Source organism: Arachis ipaensis, chromosome B02 (genome assembly GCF_000816755.2).
Source record: "Arachis ipaensis cultivar K30076 chromosome B02, Araip1.1, whole genome shotgun sequence".
Lineage (NCBI taxonomy): Eukaryota > Viridiplantae > Streptophyta > Magnoliopsida > Fabales > Fabaceae > Arachis > Arachis ipaensis.
The window spans coordinates 72269866-72287882 of NC_029786.2; the positions used below are offsets into that span (position 1 = coordinate 72269866).

The 18017-nt window shown below is 33.2% G+C and overlaps 1 protein-coding gene across 6 annotated transcripts in view; it reads left to right on the plus strand.

Annotated features, from left to right (window-relative positions):
* LOC107627356 (probable 2-isopropylmalate synthase) overlaps positions 1–18017 on the plus strand; it is a 23066-nt gene that overhangs the window by 1233 nt on the left and 3816 nt on the right. For 5 of the 6 annotated variants that reach the window (XM_021115939.1, XM_021115935.1, XM_021115933.1 and 2 more), the window contains exons 2-6: positions 6121–6334; positions 6427–6507; positions 9377–9469; positions 9583–9669; positions 16471–16571. In XM_021115939.1, the coding sequence (XP_020971598.1) occupies positions 6121–6334; positions 6427–6507; positions 9377–9469; positions 9583–9669; positions 16471–16571 (576 nt within the window). The remainder of the gene's footprint in view (positions 1–6120; positions 6335–6426; positions 6508–9376; positions 9470–9582; positions 9670–16470; positions 16572–18017) is intronic. The other variant, XM_021115934.1, reaches the window with a different exon arrangement.

The following is an 18017-nucleotide window of genomic DNA, read 5'->3' on the forward strand; positions in this document are numbered from 1 at the left end:
GTTGGGTATTTTTATCACATTTTAAAATATTTTTAAGACAATTTTTTTATTAATAGAAGTAGAAGATATTTTTGCCGACGTATTCAAAAATCAGGAATATAATAATTTTAATAGTTTACCCATGAAATATATAAGCTAATTTGGCCTCCATAAAAAATTGGGTTAGCTCAGCATAACTTCATAAAATAATGGTATTTGAAAATCTCGAAATGTGTTAGATACCTAAAACATAAAATAAAAAAAGGACGTCTTTTAGTGGTTTCAAAAGTATTTTTTAAAGGACAATTTATTTTTTGTTATACAAATATCACATCTTAAATTATTATATATAGAACAGTTAACAGATAATGAAAACATAAAAGAACCATAAAATAGCATGAGATTTAAATTTGTTATTCATTTGAAACTCAAAAGTCCACTACTACCTCATAAACTAATAATTCAAAATGAAAAACTAATATTTGATTATTAGAACACAAGTAACGCATCATAAATCTAGCATCAAGGAATAGATGTCGGCACGATAATGCTTTTCGAGAATGTATATCCATTTAAATTTGTGGACAAGTAAAAACTCTTATAAATGATTTTTATGGATATACTTTTAACACTATATTTGAAGTACTTGTTCATAAAATAGTATATCATCATCAACTTTGTTTATAACAAATTGATCTATTTTTGTGTCCCAAAATCTATATATATTGTGAATAAATAAGTATATATGAATTACGGTTTACAGCTCAGTTTATTTTAATGATTTAACTTCCATAAGAATTAAAATAATTCAATGTGCCTCTTGGGTGGGAAATTAGATAAATCTTATAGTTATTGTAATAATAATAAAAATCTTTTGCATAATGATTTATATATAATTTTAGATATTTCATAAACACTCTAGCCTAGATTACATGGGTTTATTTTACAACATAGGATTTAAAAATGCTAAAATACGATTTTTATCTTTACAAATATTGTAAAATTTGGTAATGACCAGGTCTCTCTATATGTTTTTTGTATTTGTGAGAATCTAAATATTTTTAACTATATCTAGCATTAAGTCCCCACAATTATCAGGTTTAGATGATTCTAAAGATGTTTTAGTTTTTGCACCCATATACAATATATAAAAGCTATATGCTTGTTTGAAATTCCTAAAATAACACATTTCTTATAATGTACAATGATTTTGTTCAGGTTCTCTCAAATAATAATGTGAGGCATTTAATTTGAAATTAATTTATCATAATTTTGGAAGTACTCATATAAAACCAAATATTTTAGAAATATTTGGACTTATATCAAAGGAAAATCTTCTACGGAGATCAAAATCGAATGTCACTCGATTTCTTATTCATAATAGATGTTAATTTAGATATTTACAAACGAACTAGCTAAGGAGCTAGTATTTAATTTGCTAACTATGCTTATTTAATCATTTATTAGTTGCATTAATATATTTTTTTTTATTATTCATAAAACGATATAATGGATAAATTAAAAAATATTCAATAAATTTGTATTGAAACCTAATAGATATTTACATCAAAATTAAATAACTTATCTAATTTAGAAATTTTTACTAATCAAAGTGAGGAAACATTTAACTTCACAGATATGTCCTAGATGTAGGAGGTAGTGTATACAAATAAATAAAAATAAAAAAATCTTTTTTGATAAATAATAATTTGGGTTTTTTATTTAAATAAATTTTATGGAAGATAAAATTACTGGATTTTCCTGAAACGAATTTTGAAATGTGATTACTCTGTTACTCTTAAGCTATGTAGGGGTATATAATATGTGAATCATGTCAACCTAAAACGATTAATACATGCATGGAGAAGACATAAATCGTGCTAGAGTGCCTAAGGTTAGTAATAAAGCATAAATCGTTCCACCCCCTTAGGTTTCACGTGAATTTTGGCCAACCCTCAATAGGATGCCACGAATTATGCTCTAAGAGGACCCGACCCAGCCTAGCACGGTTTATACTTGCTTCAGTAACCCTCATTAGTGTCCCACGATTTATGCTCAACTTAGTAATCCTAAGGTGGTAACGACGATTTACGAGGGCATAAACTCTATAAATAAACGAGTCTGAATGTAACGAACCACACTTGAGATTTATTGAGCATAGAGAGAGATGGCTGAGAGTATTTTTTTGTTAGTGCATCACCGAGAAAAAATTGATGAAAACACAAGTGAGAATGTAGCTTTGTCTAACAAAAAGCAGATAGGTATATTTGTAAATCTGTCAACGACTTTGATAGAATTACATAGTAGTATATTACAGAAGGCAGGAAAGTGCGGAAAAAAACATGTGAAGCAATTATTTTTTCGTATTCCTATATCATTGAGGCAAGGTTATGTTAAGTTTGGGAAGTACGAGATGCTGGACAATGACGACATGCGAGTTATATTTCACAGTCAAGCAAGATTTTCCGACTTGGGTGCTATGGAATTGTTTGCCAGAATGGCTGATATAGAGGGTAGCTCTGGTAGATCCGCTCCGAATCCGCCAACTGGCGTCATAGAAGGGAGTTCCACCACTATTCCAACTGGGCAACCAGTGACTCCCTTTGTTTCATCCCTATCATTTGCGGCTGATTTACCCGTTCCGATAGATGACTTGGGTGATGGGCGTAGCTTTGGACAGCTTGCAGCTGCAATGGGAGCAGCACCTATAGTAGACGGTGCACCGGCATTCATGGAGATAAGAGAGAGAGAGATCCATTTGCAGAGGCTATAGGCAATGATGGGTCGGATTTGGAGCCACCAATTATTGGGGATGAGAGCGATGAAGAAGAAGACACCGCACATGCTGGGGGAGCACAAACCCATACAAGTAGTCAAACACAGCAGTACCCTTGACATTTTTTCACTTTGGACCTTGATGTAATGAACCAGCCTACATTTGTAGATCAACATCACCCTACTATTCACGGAGACAGGCCTAGCATGATTGGCACAGACGAGTTTGAAATCAGGCAACGGTTTGAAACCAAAGACAAAGTTGTACTGACAATCAAGAGTTATAATATTCGTCGTGGTGTAAAATATAAAGTGTTTGAATCTGACCAATTGAAGTATCATGGGAAGTGTGCCCAGTTTGGAAATAGATGTAACTGGCTTATACATGTGACTATGAGGAAGAGGAAAGGCTACTGGAAAGTTAGAAAGTACAACAGACCACACACATGTTTAGCAACTGAGATATTGACAGATCACAGGCAGATCGATTATCATGTCATCTGCGCTTCAATTCAATAGTTGGTCTTGGCGAATGCATCAGTCTCCATTAAGGTATTACAGAATGTGGTGTCGTAAAAGTTTGGTTTCAAGCCCAGCTACAGGAAGGTTTGGATGGCCAAGCAGAAGGCCATTGCTCAGATATATGGAGATTTGGGAGGAGTCTTACAACCACATACCAAAGTGGATCACCGGGGTTCAGTTGTATATGTCGGGCACTATAGCGGTGTTGCGCACTTCACCAGCGAGGGCAGGTAATACGGTGGATGGAACGAAGGTTTTCTTTCATCGATTATTTTGGACGTTTCCTCCGTGCATTGAGGCATTCAAGTATTGCAAGCCACTGATATCCATCGATGGTACTTATTTATATGGGAAGTATGGAGGTACTTTGCTAATGGCTATTGCCCAAGATGGAAACTCGAACATTCTCCCAGTAGCATTCAGGTTAGTCGAAGACGAAAATACAGATTCACGGAAGTTTTTTCTTAGTCACCTTCGGCAGCATGTCACCCCCCAGCCCGGCATTTTAGTCATCTTTGACCAGCACAATGCCATCAAGGCTGCCCTGCTTCCGGAAGACGGTGGTTGGCTCCGGCCAACGGCATACCGTGCATTCTGTGTACGACACATTGCCACTAACCTCGCGCTATCCTTTAAGTCTAAGGATTCCCGGAAGATCCTCGTGAATGCCGCATATGCAAAGACTGAGGAGGAGCATCGGTATTACATGGTCTTCCTGCGGAAGGAAGACCTGCAATGGTTGATTGGTGTGACAGGATTGGATTGGAGTTATCGACTCAATATTGAGATGGAGATCGTCGATATGGTCATATGACGACTAACATTTCTAAGTCTATTAATGCCGTGTTGAAGATGACACGTAGCCTACCGGTGGGTTCACTAGTTAAGTCAACATATGGGCTTCTGGCCGAGCTCTTTGTGAGGAAAGAAAAGGAAGCCGATTCGCAGCTCGGGGATAGGCAAGAATTTTGTCAGACCCTTGTAAAGGCTATTGAGAAGAATCTACATGCCTCCAGGAATATGCGGGTAGATCTATATGACAGGGAAAACTCTGAGTTTGTTGTTAAGGAGTTTGCGGCGACCAGGGAAAAAATTGCAATGAGTGTCGGGTTTCTTTATCTGATTGCACATGTGACTATGAATACTTTCAAGCCCTCCACTATCCATGTCGTCATGTGCTTGCAACATGCTCGTTTTGTAGACTGGACTGGAGGACTTACATTGATGATATGTACCGCCTCAGCACCGTGTTCAATGTTTACAAGATGAGTTTCTCTCCACCTATTCAGGAAGAGTTGTTGCCCGTATATGAGGGACCTCATGTGATCCCTGATCCGGGCTGCTGTCGGAAGACCTCGGAGTACCAGGATAAGGAATAGTTTGGATGAGACAAAGTCGGATCAACCAAAAAGATGCGGAATGTGTAGGACCCCAGGTCATACTCGAAGAAACTGTCCACAGTGCCCAGGTGCTTCCGGATTGCATGAAGGAAGCAACACATAGCCGCCAGTGATTGACCCATTAGGTTATTAGTATTTGTTATTGCTCATGTGTCTTTATGCTATGTTATTTGTTTTAAGTTTATGTTAGGTTGATATTATTGTTAAATTGGCCTAATTCTATGATATTTTGTATTATGTTATTTTATGTTAAGTTTGCTTTTGTTGGACTTACATTTATGATGTGTTGAATCTTACTTTTGAGACACGTAAGATAAGATACAACAAAACATAGCATGCGCAGCATACATAACATAGCATACAATAATACAATGCAAGATAAGCAACAAAGTAAGATACAATACCCTAAAGATAGATAAACATAAACAAAAGTTTAAAGGTAGATAAGATCCAACAAAAGTCTTAAAATAGATAAGCTACATCAAAAGTCTAAAGATAGATAAATTATAACAAAAGTCAGATAATAGAGGTGATCCCAACAACTAACACATGTGTGATCCAATGTCACACTTTGCCGGCTTGATGACGCATTTCCTCCTTTATATGACCGATACAAACAGGTCTAGTGGCTGAGTGACAGGTGCGAATACCTGATTCGGTTGATAACTTAGTGAAAATTATCTTTGTCTCTGTCTCTGTTAATACTAATTTATAGGACTATATATATAACTCATTTTTTATCTTCTCTTCTCTTAGTCATACCTAGCTAAGTATAACACTACATTCTTAATGTCTTACAAAATAACATTACAAGAAAAATTAAAGGAGCAAATTTTGTTCGTTGTTATCTTTGTTTTAAATACAGTTATTTTAATAATATCTTTATACAATTATTAAATTGTCAAAGAATATTTGAAAGCATTATTCTTCGAACCAATAATTAATAAAAAAATAACATGCAAAAATATATTTTTTGACAATACTTTTAGTTTATAAATACAGTGTAAAAAATACATTTAAATACTTATTTTATAATTACTCACACAAATTGTTGTTTAAAATATTAACTATTTTTGTAAATAATTAATAATTGTGAAAAATATGTTACAAATAAAATAATTAGTTTAAATAATGAAAATAGAGGAATGCTAGGGGCCAGCAACTTTTGTGATATGTAGCCATCAAATAGCCATTAATGATGGTTTTAATGGTGTGAGATTGGTATGAGATTTTATCTAATGGCTCACTTTTCTTTGCTGGTTACATGCTGACCAGAATTTAACAAAGTTGCTGGTTCCCTAGACTTTTCCATGAAAAAATTATATTTCTAGTAAGAAATAAATAAATAAGTCCTACATTCCTAAAGTTCTAATAATAACACTTAATTTTGTATAATTGTATTTTTTTTTTTAAAAATCAATTAATTTTATTTTTATATTTTCAGATCAGAGAGAGATTTTCTTTATCAAATTCTTGGAGAAGTTATCAAGGCTGGGGTTACAACTGTGGCCATACCTGATACTGTTGGCATAACAATGCCATGGGAGTATGGAAGATTAATTGCTGATATAAAAGCTAATACTCCTGGAATTGAAAATGTTGTTCTTTCATCACATTGTCACAATGATCTTGGACTTGCTGTTGCTAACACCTTAGAGGTGATAACCATAATAACATTATCATTTAATGAATATAATAATATAATATAAAAATATATATTGTAATTTTTTCGAGCCTTGACTACTTTTAGGGTGTACGTGCTGGTGCAAGACAATTAGAAGTTACAATTAATGGAATTGGAGAAAGGGCAGGTAACGCATCATTAGAAGAGGTGAGTGTTAATTTTTTATTATTTAGTTAATGCGTTTTTTTAACCAATAATATAAGTTATTTTTCATTCAAATTTTTCCAAGAATCGATTTAAGTAACTTGCATAATCTTAAATTGTTTAAATATTTAATTTTTCAATTTACATTCATGTCCATTAATTATAGTAAGATTATTTTGACAACCATCGTACTAAGCAGGTAGTAAGGTTTATGGTTAAATTAATATAAACATCATAAATATTTATATTTGTAGATAAAGAGATTCATAATAGATTAAGTGTAAGATTCATGTATACTTAGACATGTAGTACTTAGTATCTTAGTATTTACGAACAAATTATCATTTTTAACCACAAATATTTAAAATACTATATAATGAAATTGATATTGTATACACGAAAGATACGTTTTAGTTTATAAAATTATCCAAATCTTAAAAAATTATTCAAAATTTATAAATGATCTCTTTTAACCTAACCTATGCCACTTCCAATTTCCAATCTTTTACCATTACTACCCATCTACATCCTCACTCATCCAACTCTTATCTTAGCTACCACCGTTATTATTGCTGTTGCCACCACCACCACCACTATTACCACCTCTTTCTCTTTGCCCGTCGCTACTACGGCTACTGTTGCATCCTTCTCCTTGCAATCACCACCATCACATACACTTTCTAAAATCTTGATCTAAAAAATCTCAAGGAAATGAGGGAGGCATTAGGAACCGAAGCTTGTAGTGGCTTCTTTGGAATTTTCTCAACAACCATAAACACTAACAAACAACTGTCATTGTCTGTTATGACAAAACTAAAGCTCAACCGTGTAAAGGATAATTCAACAACAAGAAGCAAATCCGCAAAGAAAAAAAGGCATTATAAAGCTCAAGAAGAAGAACAAGAACATTGATGAAGAAGAAGAAGCGTTTTGGATGAGGGCCGGGGCATGTTGTGGATCATCTCGCGGACGCGCTTGTCGCCAACGAGTTCTCAGTGTCACCTTGGATATTCCTTCTAGTAATCTTACTTTCTTCCTTGTTAATTGGGGAAAATCCTAATTTACTCTCTCGATCCCCCATCACACACCATTTTCCATAGCCACCGTCCACAATTTTTTTTCCTTTTTTACTTCAAATATTCATTAACCTAGAATACACTTAAGGTTCTCAATAATCAGACATGGCTTATATATGCTTCTTTAATCAAGTTTAGTTACAGCAATGACATTATTACTTTCTCTTTCTATTGATAAAGAGAAAGAGGTGGCCGATGGCAGCGGCGGTGGTAAAGACCGGTGATTGAAGTTGCGGTCATGAAGAGTTAAGTGGTTGGAAATTATGGAGTAGGGATTGGAGGTTGGGATTGGAGATGGACTAAGTTTCCCCAAGGAGGGTAGTTTAGGAATTTAGGATAATTTTTTGAAGTTTAGATAGTTTTGTTAACCAAAATTCATCTTTTATAAGTACAAGATTAATTTTATCTTTTTATGTATAAATTTGTCAGTATTTTAATATTCATAAATAGAAATGAACAAATAGTAGTTTACTCTAGTATTTATTGTAGGTATATATAAAGTCTTTAAATAGAAATGAATTAGATGTGACATGAAGGTTTATCAAATTCTTATACATAGTTACTATTTACCTTTTTTTACGGATAAAACACTATTTTCTGTTATGATTTTCTTCTTAGTAACGGTAAAAATTGTAATCCTAGTAGTAGTTGTAGTGGTTTGATAGTGAAAGTAACATAATAATAAGAAAAAAAATATAATAATAAAAAAAATAGTATTTTCAGAAGAAAAAACTTTTGTTTTGACCAGAAAAATAAAATTGGATAAAATAAATTTTAGGATAAAAATATGATATTTCAAATATTAAAAACAAAATTAAAACTTTGTCCAAATTTTAGAGATTAAAAATATATTTTATCCTTTTTTAACCAATGAAAAACTCTAATCCATTATTTTTATTTTCTACATCTTTAAAATTAGCTACTTAGCCATTTTTAATTAATTTCACTTAATTTTAATATAACTATAAAGCCTGTTATGGATGCAAAATGAATGAACTTGTCCTATCTAATTAATCTTTTATTTTTAGATAAATGATAATAATAACAATAATAATACTAAATCCACAATAAATTTTAAATTAAAGGATAAATGGCATTATTAGTTCTTTTTAAATTCCTTTGACATTGCCATAAAAAGAATTTACTATTAAAATAATGATATAATTTTAAATGTAATAAATACGTGAGTATAAGTATTTTGAATGTTAAGCAATTCCACATATGTATTTATTAGTAGAGGAGTTCACTAGTTGCATTTCATTCTTCTATAATCTTATACTTCTTCACCTTAATAATCTTAAGGGGAGTGCTAGGAGAACAATGAAAATTTTGAATAACATGAACAACTACCAATCAAATGAAAATACATTACACCTTAATTTAATGCTACTAATTAAATTTACTCTTTTAATCCTATTAATTCATATTATTTACACATTGTTCAAAAATCTTATTGATTACCTATACTTTTCCTAATCTTAAAATCAAATTAGGTTTATTTGCCTTAATTATTATCATATAAAAAGTCTCAATTTTGTTTTAAATTAGATAATTAACAAATTTACAAGTCAACTTACCCAAAAAACAATTAAACTTCAAACAACTAGCTACTAACATTGGGAGAATACAATAATTAGGCAACACCTAACCAAGGAAAAAAAATAAATAACACAATTAACTAATTATCATCTAAGAATCAAAGATTAGATGCATTATTTTTATTTAAAAATAAAAATAAAAATTTATTCATTGTTATTGTTAAATTAATAATTTGTTTTATTTTTATCTTTTTCAAGATTGTGATGGCCTTAAAATGTAAGAGATACGATCAATTTGATGGATTATACACAGGAATCAACACACAACACATATTAAAGACAAGCAAGATGGTTTTATAACTCAAACTAATACTACTTTTGTTTTGTTTTTATTCTTAACTTTCTATTTTTGCTGTCACTAAAGTTATCTTTATTCAATTTATAAATTTAACAATTTTTTATAGGTCGAAAAGTACACTGGTATGTATTTACAACCACACAAGGCTCTTGTTGGTGCTAATGCATTTGTTCATGAAAGTGGCATTCATCAGGTTAGTGTTGTTAAAAATTTAATGATATTATTTGGACAATACAATAAGTATTAATTGTATTATCAAAGTTTATAATTTTCAACTTGGACATAAAGTTAACTGCTTTATATATTCGATAGTTTTACAACATAAAACAATGAAAATTTTTATAAATGATGCCAAAAAACTTTAAAATTTCAATCAAATTAAAAAATTTTTGAGAGTTAACCAAAATTACATACATTAGAATTTTTCTTTTTTATCATTTTATATTATGCTAAAATTTAAAATATATTTCTAGGGATAAATACTGTTTTAGTCCCTAAAATTTGGGGTCAAAATCGAATTCGTTTCTCACTTTTTTTTTTAAATTTAAAGTCGTTCTCAATATTTCATGTGGTATTAAAATCAATTTTTTTTTTTTTTTCGATTGTTGAGTTACAAACTCGACCCAAAATAAGAAAAAAAGACACAAAACAAATCATACATCTCAGTTATATCCCCTTCGGCATTGCCATCAAGAATAATGATCAAGAATAGGATAACACTACTAATATAAAAATGCCCAAAATACAAGAAAATCACACCTAATATAAGGACTAATACCAAATCAAAAAGAAAGTTCTCCAACTAAATACTAAGGCTAGAATAACTATTGATAACTTGTCTCTATCTTTTATTGCATTATTCCATCTCCAGCACTGTATATAAGACAACTTCTCTATAATCATTGCCCCAGTTGCACACGAAAATTATTTTGGTGATCACGCAACTTTTCATTAGCACCACAAGACTTTTCTATTCTCATTCTGATTATTGACCATTTTTTTTCAATTGTTGATGAATTTGAACTCCTTATATGAAGCATATTGAACCTTAATATTATTGCAACTTTGTAGGAAATTTTTCAGTTTATTTCTTTTAAAATTCAGCCTCCAATAATTATTTCCTTGTCCTTTGGTCCATCTCACCAAGATTGCTTCATTGGTTTTGAAGACCACCCGCTCTAAAACTGCACTATACTCTTCCAGCAAGAATTGAACGGATGTTTCAATGCATTCTGCCAAAGCATTAACTCTAGAATCTGCATTCAAAAACTCACATAAAAGTACAATAATATTATTTTTAGCATTCACAAGATAGCCATCCACTGCCATACATTATTTTGAAGCAACATATTCAGCACAAATCCACCAAGAAAATTCATAATCAATGTTCACAGCCGGTCCTAGACTACTTGTAGCCCCTTGAACAATAGTTGACTGCTCTTCCTTCCTTTTTTTGTTAAGAATTTTCCATTCTTTTAGCTGGAACATAATAAACTCCCATGCATTTTCACATGATACATCCTTTCTTTCAAAAATAAATTGGTTCCTACTCCATATCACCCCTACTATTACAAACCAACAATTTATTCACCTTCTCCTTCCCACTCTCAATCTCTTTGGCCTAACTCATGTAATTCCCCCTACAACCATAGCTTTATACCACAAACGAGAAACATAGTTACAATGGATGAATAGGTGATCTATATCCTCATCATCTAAACCACATAAAGTATATGTTACCTCATTTCCATCACCACATTAATCTGTGCCAGCCTTTTCATCGTGTTGAGCTTGCCAAAGATCAGAAACCAGCCCATCATCTCCACCCTTAGAGGTACAGTTTCCCGCCAGATATTATCAAAAGTATGACATGTTTTAGGAAAGCCCAATGCTTTTGACTCCACTGAAGTGATGAACGACTTTACTGAGAAACTTCCATCCTTGGAGCAACTCCAAATGAGCTTATCTTCTGTACCTGCATTTAAACAAACTTTTTGTAATAATACTAGTAATTTCTCACAGTGTTTACACTCTCACTCAAAAAAGCGTCTCCTCCATCTCAGGTTCCAGACCCACCTAAAGTCGTCCCAAAAACCACATTTAACAATAGTTTCTGCTTGTTGGGTAGAAATTAAATACAGCCTTGGAAATTTTTCTCTGAGCCTAAAATCACCCAACCACTTATCATCCCAGAATTTTGATTTTTCACCATTTCTAACGCACATTCTAAGGCCCGCTGAACTTAATTCTTTACATAGTTGGTTACTTTTAACTCCATTTATGATATCCTTCCATGGTCCGCTAGACTTAGGTACATTATGCTCATTGATCGGTTCATCTAAAGGTACCACATTACACGAGGATACAATTTTCTTTCACATTGGTTTATCCTCTGTTGAGTATCTCCACCACCATTTAAACAGCAAAGCAGCATTTTTAATAGTGATATCTTCCACTCCAAGCCCTCTATGCTCCTTTGGCTTCTGTATAGTGTCCCATGCTACAGTTAGTAACTTTGTTCGCCCTTCTTTTGTACCCCAAAAATATTTTGATTGTAGGAAAATGATCTTCTTAGCCACCGCCTTAGGTAGTTTGAATAAACTTAAGTAGTAGATCGGTAAATTATTAATTACCGATTTAATAATTGTCAACCTACCCGCTCTTGACAGTAATCCTGATTTCCATTTTGACAATTTCTTTTCCATCTTCTCAATGATCGGCTTCCAAGTTTTAATACGCTTGGGATTTGCACCCAGAGAAATACCTAAATAAGTGATTAGTAGTCTCCCAAGCTGACAGTTCATAACCTCTGCCAAACCATATGCAACTTCCTCATGCACATTAATAGGAATGAGGGTGGACTTCTAATAGTTAATCACTAGTCTCGACATCATCCCGAAAAAAGCTAATATGCCTCTGAAATTTCGTAAAACCTTTCTATCTGGCGGGTAGAACAAAATTGTATCGTCGGCAAACTGTAAATGCGATAGAAGCACCTTGTCTCTACTAACTTCTAGGCCAGAGATGCTTCCTATATCCCTTGCTCTTGTAAACATCTGATTCAAAACCTCTGCCACCAAAATAACGAGGAATGGCGAAATTGGAACCCCCTGATGCAATCCCCTCTCCATGGCAAAAGGCTCTATCGGTGATCCATTTACAATGATCGACATGGCCGCTGTATTGAGCATTCCACTAATCCATTTCCTCCAAATATCACCAAAACCCATAATTTTTAGAACCTGATCCAAGAATGACCATCTGACAGTGTCATATGCTTTCTTGAAGTCAAGCTTAATAATTACCCCACTCTTCTTGCCTTTTTTCAACCAAGAAATGGTTTCTGACGCGATTAATGCACCATCAAGAATCTGCCTATTCTGTATGAAAGCAGATTGCACTTCCCCTACCAAAGAGCTCATTATCTTCTTCATCCTTAGGACCAAAACCTTTTATATTACCTTATATATGCTTCCCACCATGCTTATTGGTCTGAAGTCCTTCATTTCTTCTGGCACATTTATCTTTGAGGGTAGGATCACCCATGTCATGTTTAAGTTCCTATGTAGAGATCCCATTCTGAAGAAGTCTAAAACTGATTCTGTGAACTCCATCCCAATGATCTCCCAGGAATTTTTCACAAAGAACATGTTGAATCTGTCAGGGCCGGGTGCTTTGGTAGAACCACACGACCAAACAGCTTCTTTTACTTCATTATAGGATGGCATCAACTCAAGTTGCATTCTTGCTCCTCAGATAATCTTGCAACCAATCCCTCTTGGACTCTTATAACCAGCATCCTATCCTGGTGATAGAGATTTTTGAAGAATTTTCTTGCTTCATTCTTAATCCTTCTTGGATCTTTGAAACGTCTGTTCCCGATCTTGATTTCCTTTATCTGCTTCTTTCTCCTTCTGATTGTTGCCATGGTATGAAAGTATCTTGTATTTTTGTCTACCTCCTTGATGTATTTCTCCCTTGACATTTGCTTCCAATATTCTCCTTTTTGTTTATACCATATATCAAGCTGGCCTACCAACGCCTTCCTTCTACTCAAGTTTATTTCTGCCTCAATGTTTTCTTCTAAGAGGACTTCCACTTTGGCAATTTCACTTTCTAACCTCCTGATTTTATCATCAATGTTGCCAAATACCTCCCTGTTCCATTTTGAAATATTCTTCTTTATTAGCTTTAATTTCTCATGCTTCGGTAACTCTCCTAAAGCCCTCCATTCTTCTCCTAACATTGGTAAAAATTTTGGATTAGAGAACCAAATGTCAAGAGCACGAAAAGATTTCGAACCCCATTGCAATCTATCCGTCATCAGGCATAAAGGTACATGGTCTGACTTTGAACATTTTAACACATCAATTCTTAATTCCGGAAACTTTTGTAGCCATTGAGGATCCACACAAATTCTATCAAGCCTACTGGCCTGGCTTCCCCTCCTCCAAGTAAATTTTCTGCCCTGGAGAGGAAGGTCTACCAGGTTCATATCTTGAATCCAGTTGCCAAAATCCCTCATCCCTGCTATACTTCCTCTTTCGCTACACCTTTTTTTCCGAGCATAATACTTCATTAAAATCCCCGAATACAATAAAGGGCCTCATCAGGCTATTCTTTAAAGCCAACAGTTTATTCCATAACTCTCTTCTTTCACTGACCGAATGATTTTCGTAGACAAGAGCAATAGAAATTTTTCTACCAAATTGTCTCAGCATACCAATAATACAGATCTATCTATAACCTTTATCTCTTCTAATTACCTCCAACATCTCCTTATCCCATATACATACAAGGCCACCATTACTCCCCTCACCCCCAAAATATTCCCAGTCAAAGTCAGAATTTCCCCACATCCTTTTTATTATATTCTCAGAAATACTATCATTTTTAGTTTCAACAATACCTACTATTATCAAATTAAATTTTCTCACAAATTCTTTGATGCATCCCACATTTCCCCTACTCCCTAACCCTCTACAATTCCAGCATAAAATCATTGATTGTGATTTGAAGCTCCTACCTTTGTTTTGTAGGTTCTCTTTCTTCCTCTTATTCTCTTGGTGACATTAATATCTTCCATCACATTTCCTCCCTTCAGATCCTTCCTGATGAAGCTCATAGCTTCTTCCTCATCACTGCATTCCAGGTTCAACTGCGATCCCAAGATCCAAGCTTTTGTTGCCTCACTTATGGCGTCACTCTCCTCACCATCACTATTTTCAGAATGTTGATTTTCTGTGCCCCTTTCCTTTGTTATTTTGAGATCGCTCTTCCTCTGCCTCATTACTTTAGCACTATTCTCACATTTCTTCTTTCTTTTTTGTGATTTGATTGATAGTAGCACTTTCTTCGATTTTTCTCCATACTTGGAAGAGTGTAACCTTCTTTCTTTTAGCGTTGGGGCCAATAGAGGCTTCTTTGTTTTTTAGGGTCTGCCCTAACCATCCCAGTTTCATGCAAAATGATTGTTTCTTCTTTTTTGCCTTGATCTGCAAGGAGTTATTATTAACAAAGTCTTCAAAACCAGGTGGAACCATAGGGCCAGAGTTTGATTCAGAGTTCACCACATAGTTATTACCCACCATCAAGCCCATTTCCTCCTTCTCCCCTTTATTTACTAGCCCACCCTGCAGGCCCAATTGTGTTTCTTGAATGATTTCCTTGGTGTTTCGATCATCATGCCAACATTTTATACAATTTGAATCACCCTGGTGGTTGACCACTTCAAGTGATTGCATATCTAGAACCGTGCCACTGTCATTATTTCTTTCTTCATTCCTATGCACAACAACCTCTATATCATTAAGATCACCCACTATTTCATTATTGCACTTGTCTTTTCCCATGCAATATGCCACATCATCTTCCCTAACCTTGTGTCCATGTGTTTGAAAATTTGGTTGGTCACCACAAGCATTTTCAGATGCAGCAATGGCCTCCAAATTAATGAAATCAGCCCGATTATGCTTCATGGTGTCGGTTTTTCGACTTTCTGTACCATATTCCTTCACAAATATTTCGAACTTACTTCCATTCAATAATTAGATCATGGATCATAGGGAACCACGTTGTGTCGATTGGAGAAGGAGGAGAAAGAGAGAGTTGCTCTTATTCTCTGAAATCAGTAATAATCAAATTTTTTCATCAATAAGTAACACATTAGTGACAAATCACTAACAGTTACTTAATCAATAACAAATTTCAACAAAATCTAAAATTCCTAAATCACTAAAATCACAAAAAATCAGAAATTTTCTTCAATTTCATAAAATATTTATAATAAATAAAAGATAAATTTTAAAAAAAATTAAAACCAAGAGCTAAAATTTACCTAGAAGAAGAGGTCATAGGACTAGCGCCTTGCAATGTAGCCACATTGACGGTTTTCAAAGTGGTGGTGCCGACGGCGCGTGATGGACAACCTCAAACTCTGCAAGCTCCACTATCTTCAAGGGCGCCACTACCAACACAACCAGAAGGTTTCGGAGTCGCTGAAGCTTCAGAGAACAACGAGCACCAGGACAAAAGGGCAAAATAACACTACTTTCGAAAATGACACCGTTTTGAAGAGCACCAAAATTAGGGCAAAAGTTTTAAAGTGGATGATGCTCAAAGATGTGCATTTGGAACTGCTAAGGAGGGTTCTGCAAAAGAGAGGACAGCCAAACAAAGAGGATGATAAGGGGTATCTTCGTTATTTAGAAAAATATTTTATTCAAAAGGATGATTTTAATACCAAATGAAGCGCTATGAATGATTTTGAATAAAAAATAAGGTTATGGAAGATTTTGATTTTGATCTTAAATCTTAAGGACCAAAACAATATTTATTCCTATATTTTATTTGGGTTAACATGAATACATTTTACATTCAACAATATAATTATTTTAACTAATTTTTTGGTTTAACTTTAAGCGCTCAACAAAATAATCCTCTAAATTTGGTCAATGAAGTTATTTTTTATTTTTATTGTATGACTTATTTATAGGATGGATGGTTAAAACATAAAGCTACATATGAAATAATACTTCCAGAGAGTATTGGGATTAAAAGATCTAAAGGTGATGGTTATGTATTAGGAAAGCTTAGGTAAGCAATTAAACTTAGCTTCTCATTCTTTGTCTTTAATTGTCTTAGCTATTATAAACATACAAAAATATTTGGTAACCGAAGAAAACTAATTTTTTTTTTGTCTTCATAACATTACCAATAAACATATAATTGGATCTTTCATGGCCTATTCATCTATGAATATATGCTTCCGAAAAAATTCAAATTATCTTCTATTAAATTTAGAGTAATGCCTCTAGTATGAATATTTCAGTCAAAATTACATGAAATTAGTAAACATGTTTTCGTTTATTGTTGTATTACTATGATACTCATGATCATGCTTTGTTGTATAATTATAATTACATATTATCATTCACACCCATACATAGTTTAGTAGAAAAGGAACACCTCATCTCTTGTAATTGCCATTACTTGAATAGTGTCTCATATGTCTAAAATCGATTTTGAGCCATCTACACCATCCACCCACCTATATTTGCCAAAAAGAATTTGCAATTTAATTTGTATTAAGTTCTAAAAAATGTTAAAAGTTTTGCCAGAATTTTTTCAATAATTAAGACCCTCTAATTTACCAAATTTCAAGTCTATTGTGTATTTCAATATTTAAGTAATACATTTATATAATATAGATAAATAATTTGTAATTACATTATTTAATCCTAGCCTTTCTAATCGTCTTATTTCTCACAAATGAACTACAGAGAAAACACAAACAAACAACAAATCTCTACGTCCACACAAAATCATTTCGCCTTACCCACCCTATAACTCTGTCATAGGGGATTCAAGTTTCTATCCTAAACATGCAATAATTTCTAAAATAAACACTTTTTCAATTAACATATTAGTTTCACTTATTTTAATTTATTATTTTTAGTTTGAATTAAAGTTTAATAACAATGGAAAGACAATTAGATAAGTAGATACTAACCTTATGCAAATTTATCTATAGACGCCTCTGAAAACAATAATTTCAATGAACCATCTTCACTCTAGCAACAGCCACAATCTCCCAAAGGTTACAAGAAATATGCAAAAATCAAAACTGAACTCAAAGTGTAGAAAAATGGGATACAAAAAAATAATCGAAAAAACTTAATAGACCGCAAAAACCAAATTGATTAAATTGAGGAAAAACTTACCACAAACATAATGACATTGACGGAATATTGGTCGAAGCTTTGAGAAAGGAGAAAACCTAGAGAGAAGGTTTGGTGGTTGAGAAAGAGAGAGAGAGTGTGTGTGTTTCTAACATGAAATGCTGTGTTTTATTAAATTTAAATGGATATTACTGTCATTTTAGCGACGGCTAATCTGTTAGTAATATTAATGGAGTGTGAATTGTTAAAATTTCATTTTTTTATTGATCAACACATGTATTTTTATTTTTTTAATTTTAAAATAATTTAAAATTTCATTTTCGGCTGTTAGTAAATTAACTTAAAAAACTTCCATCAAAAC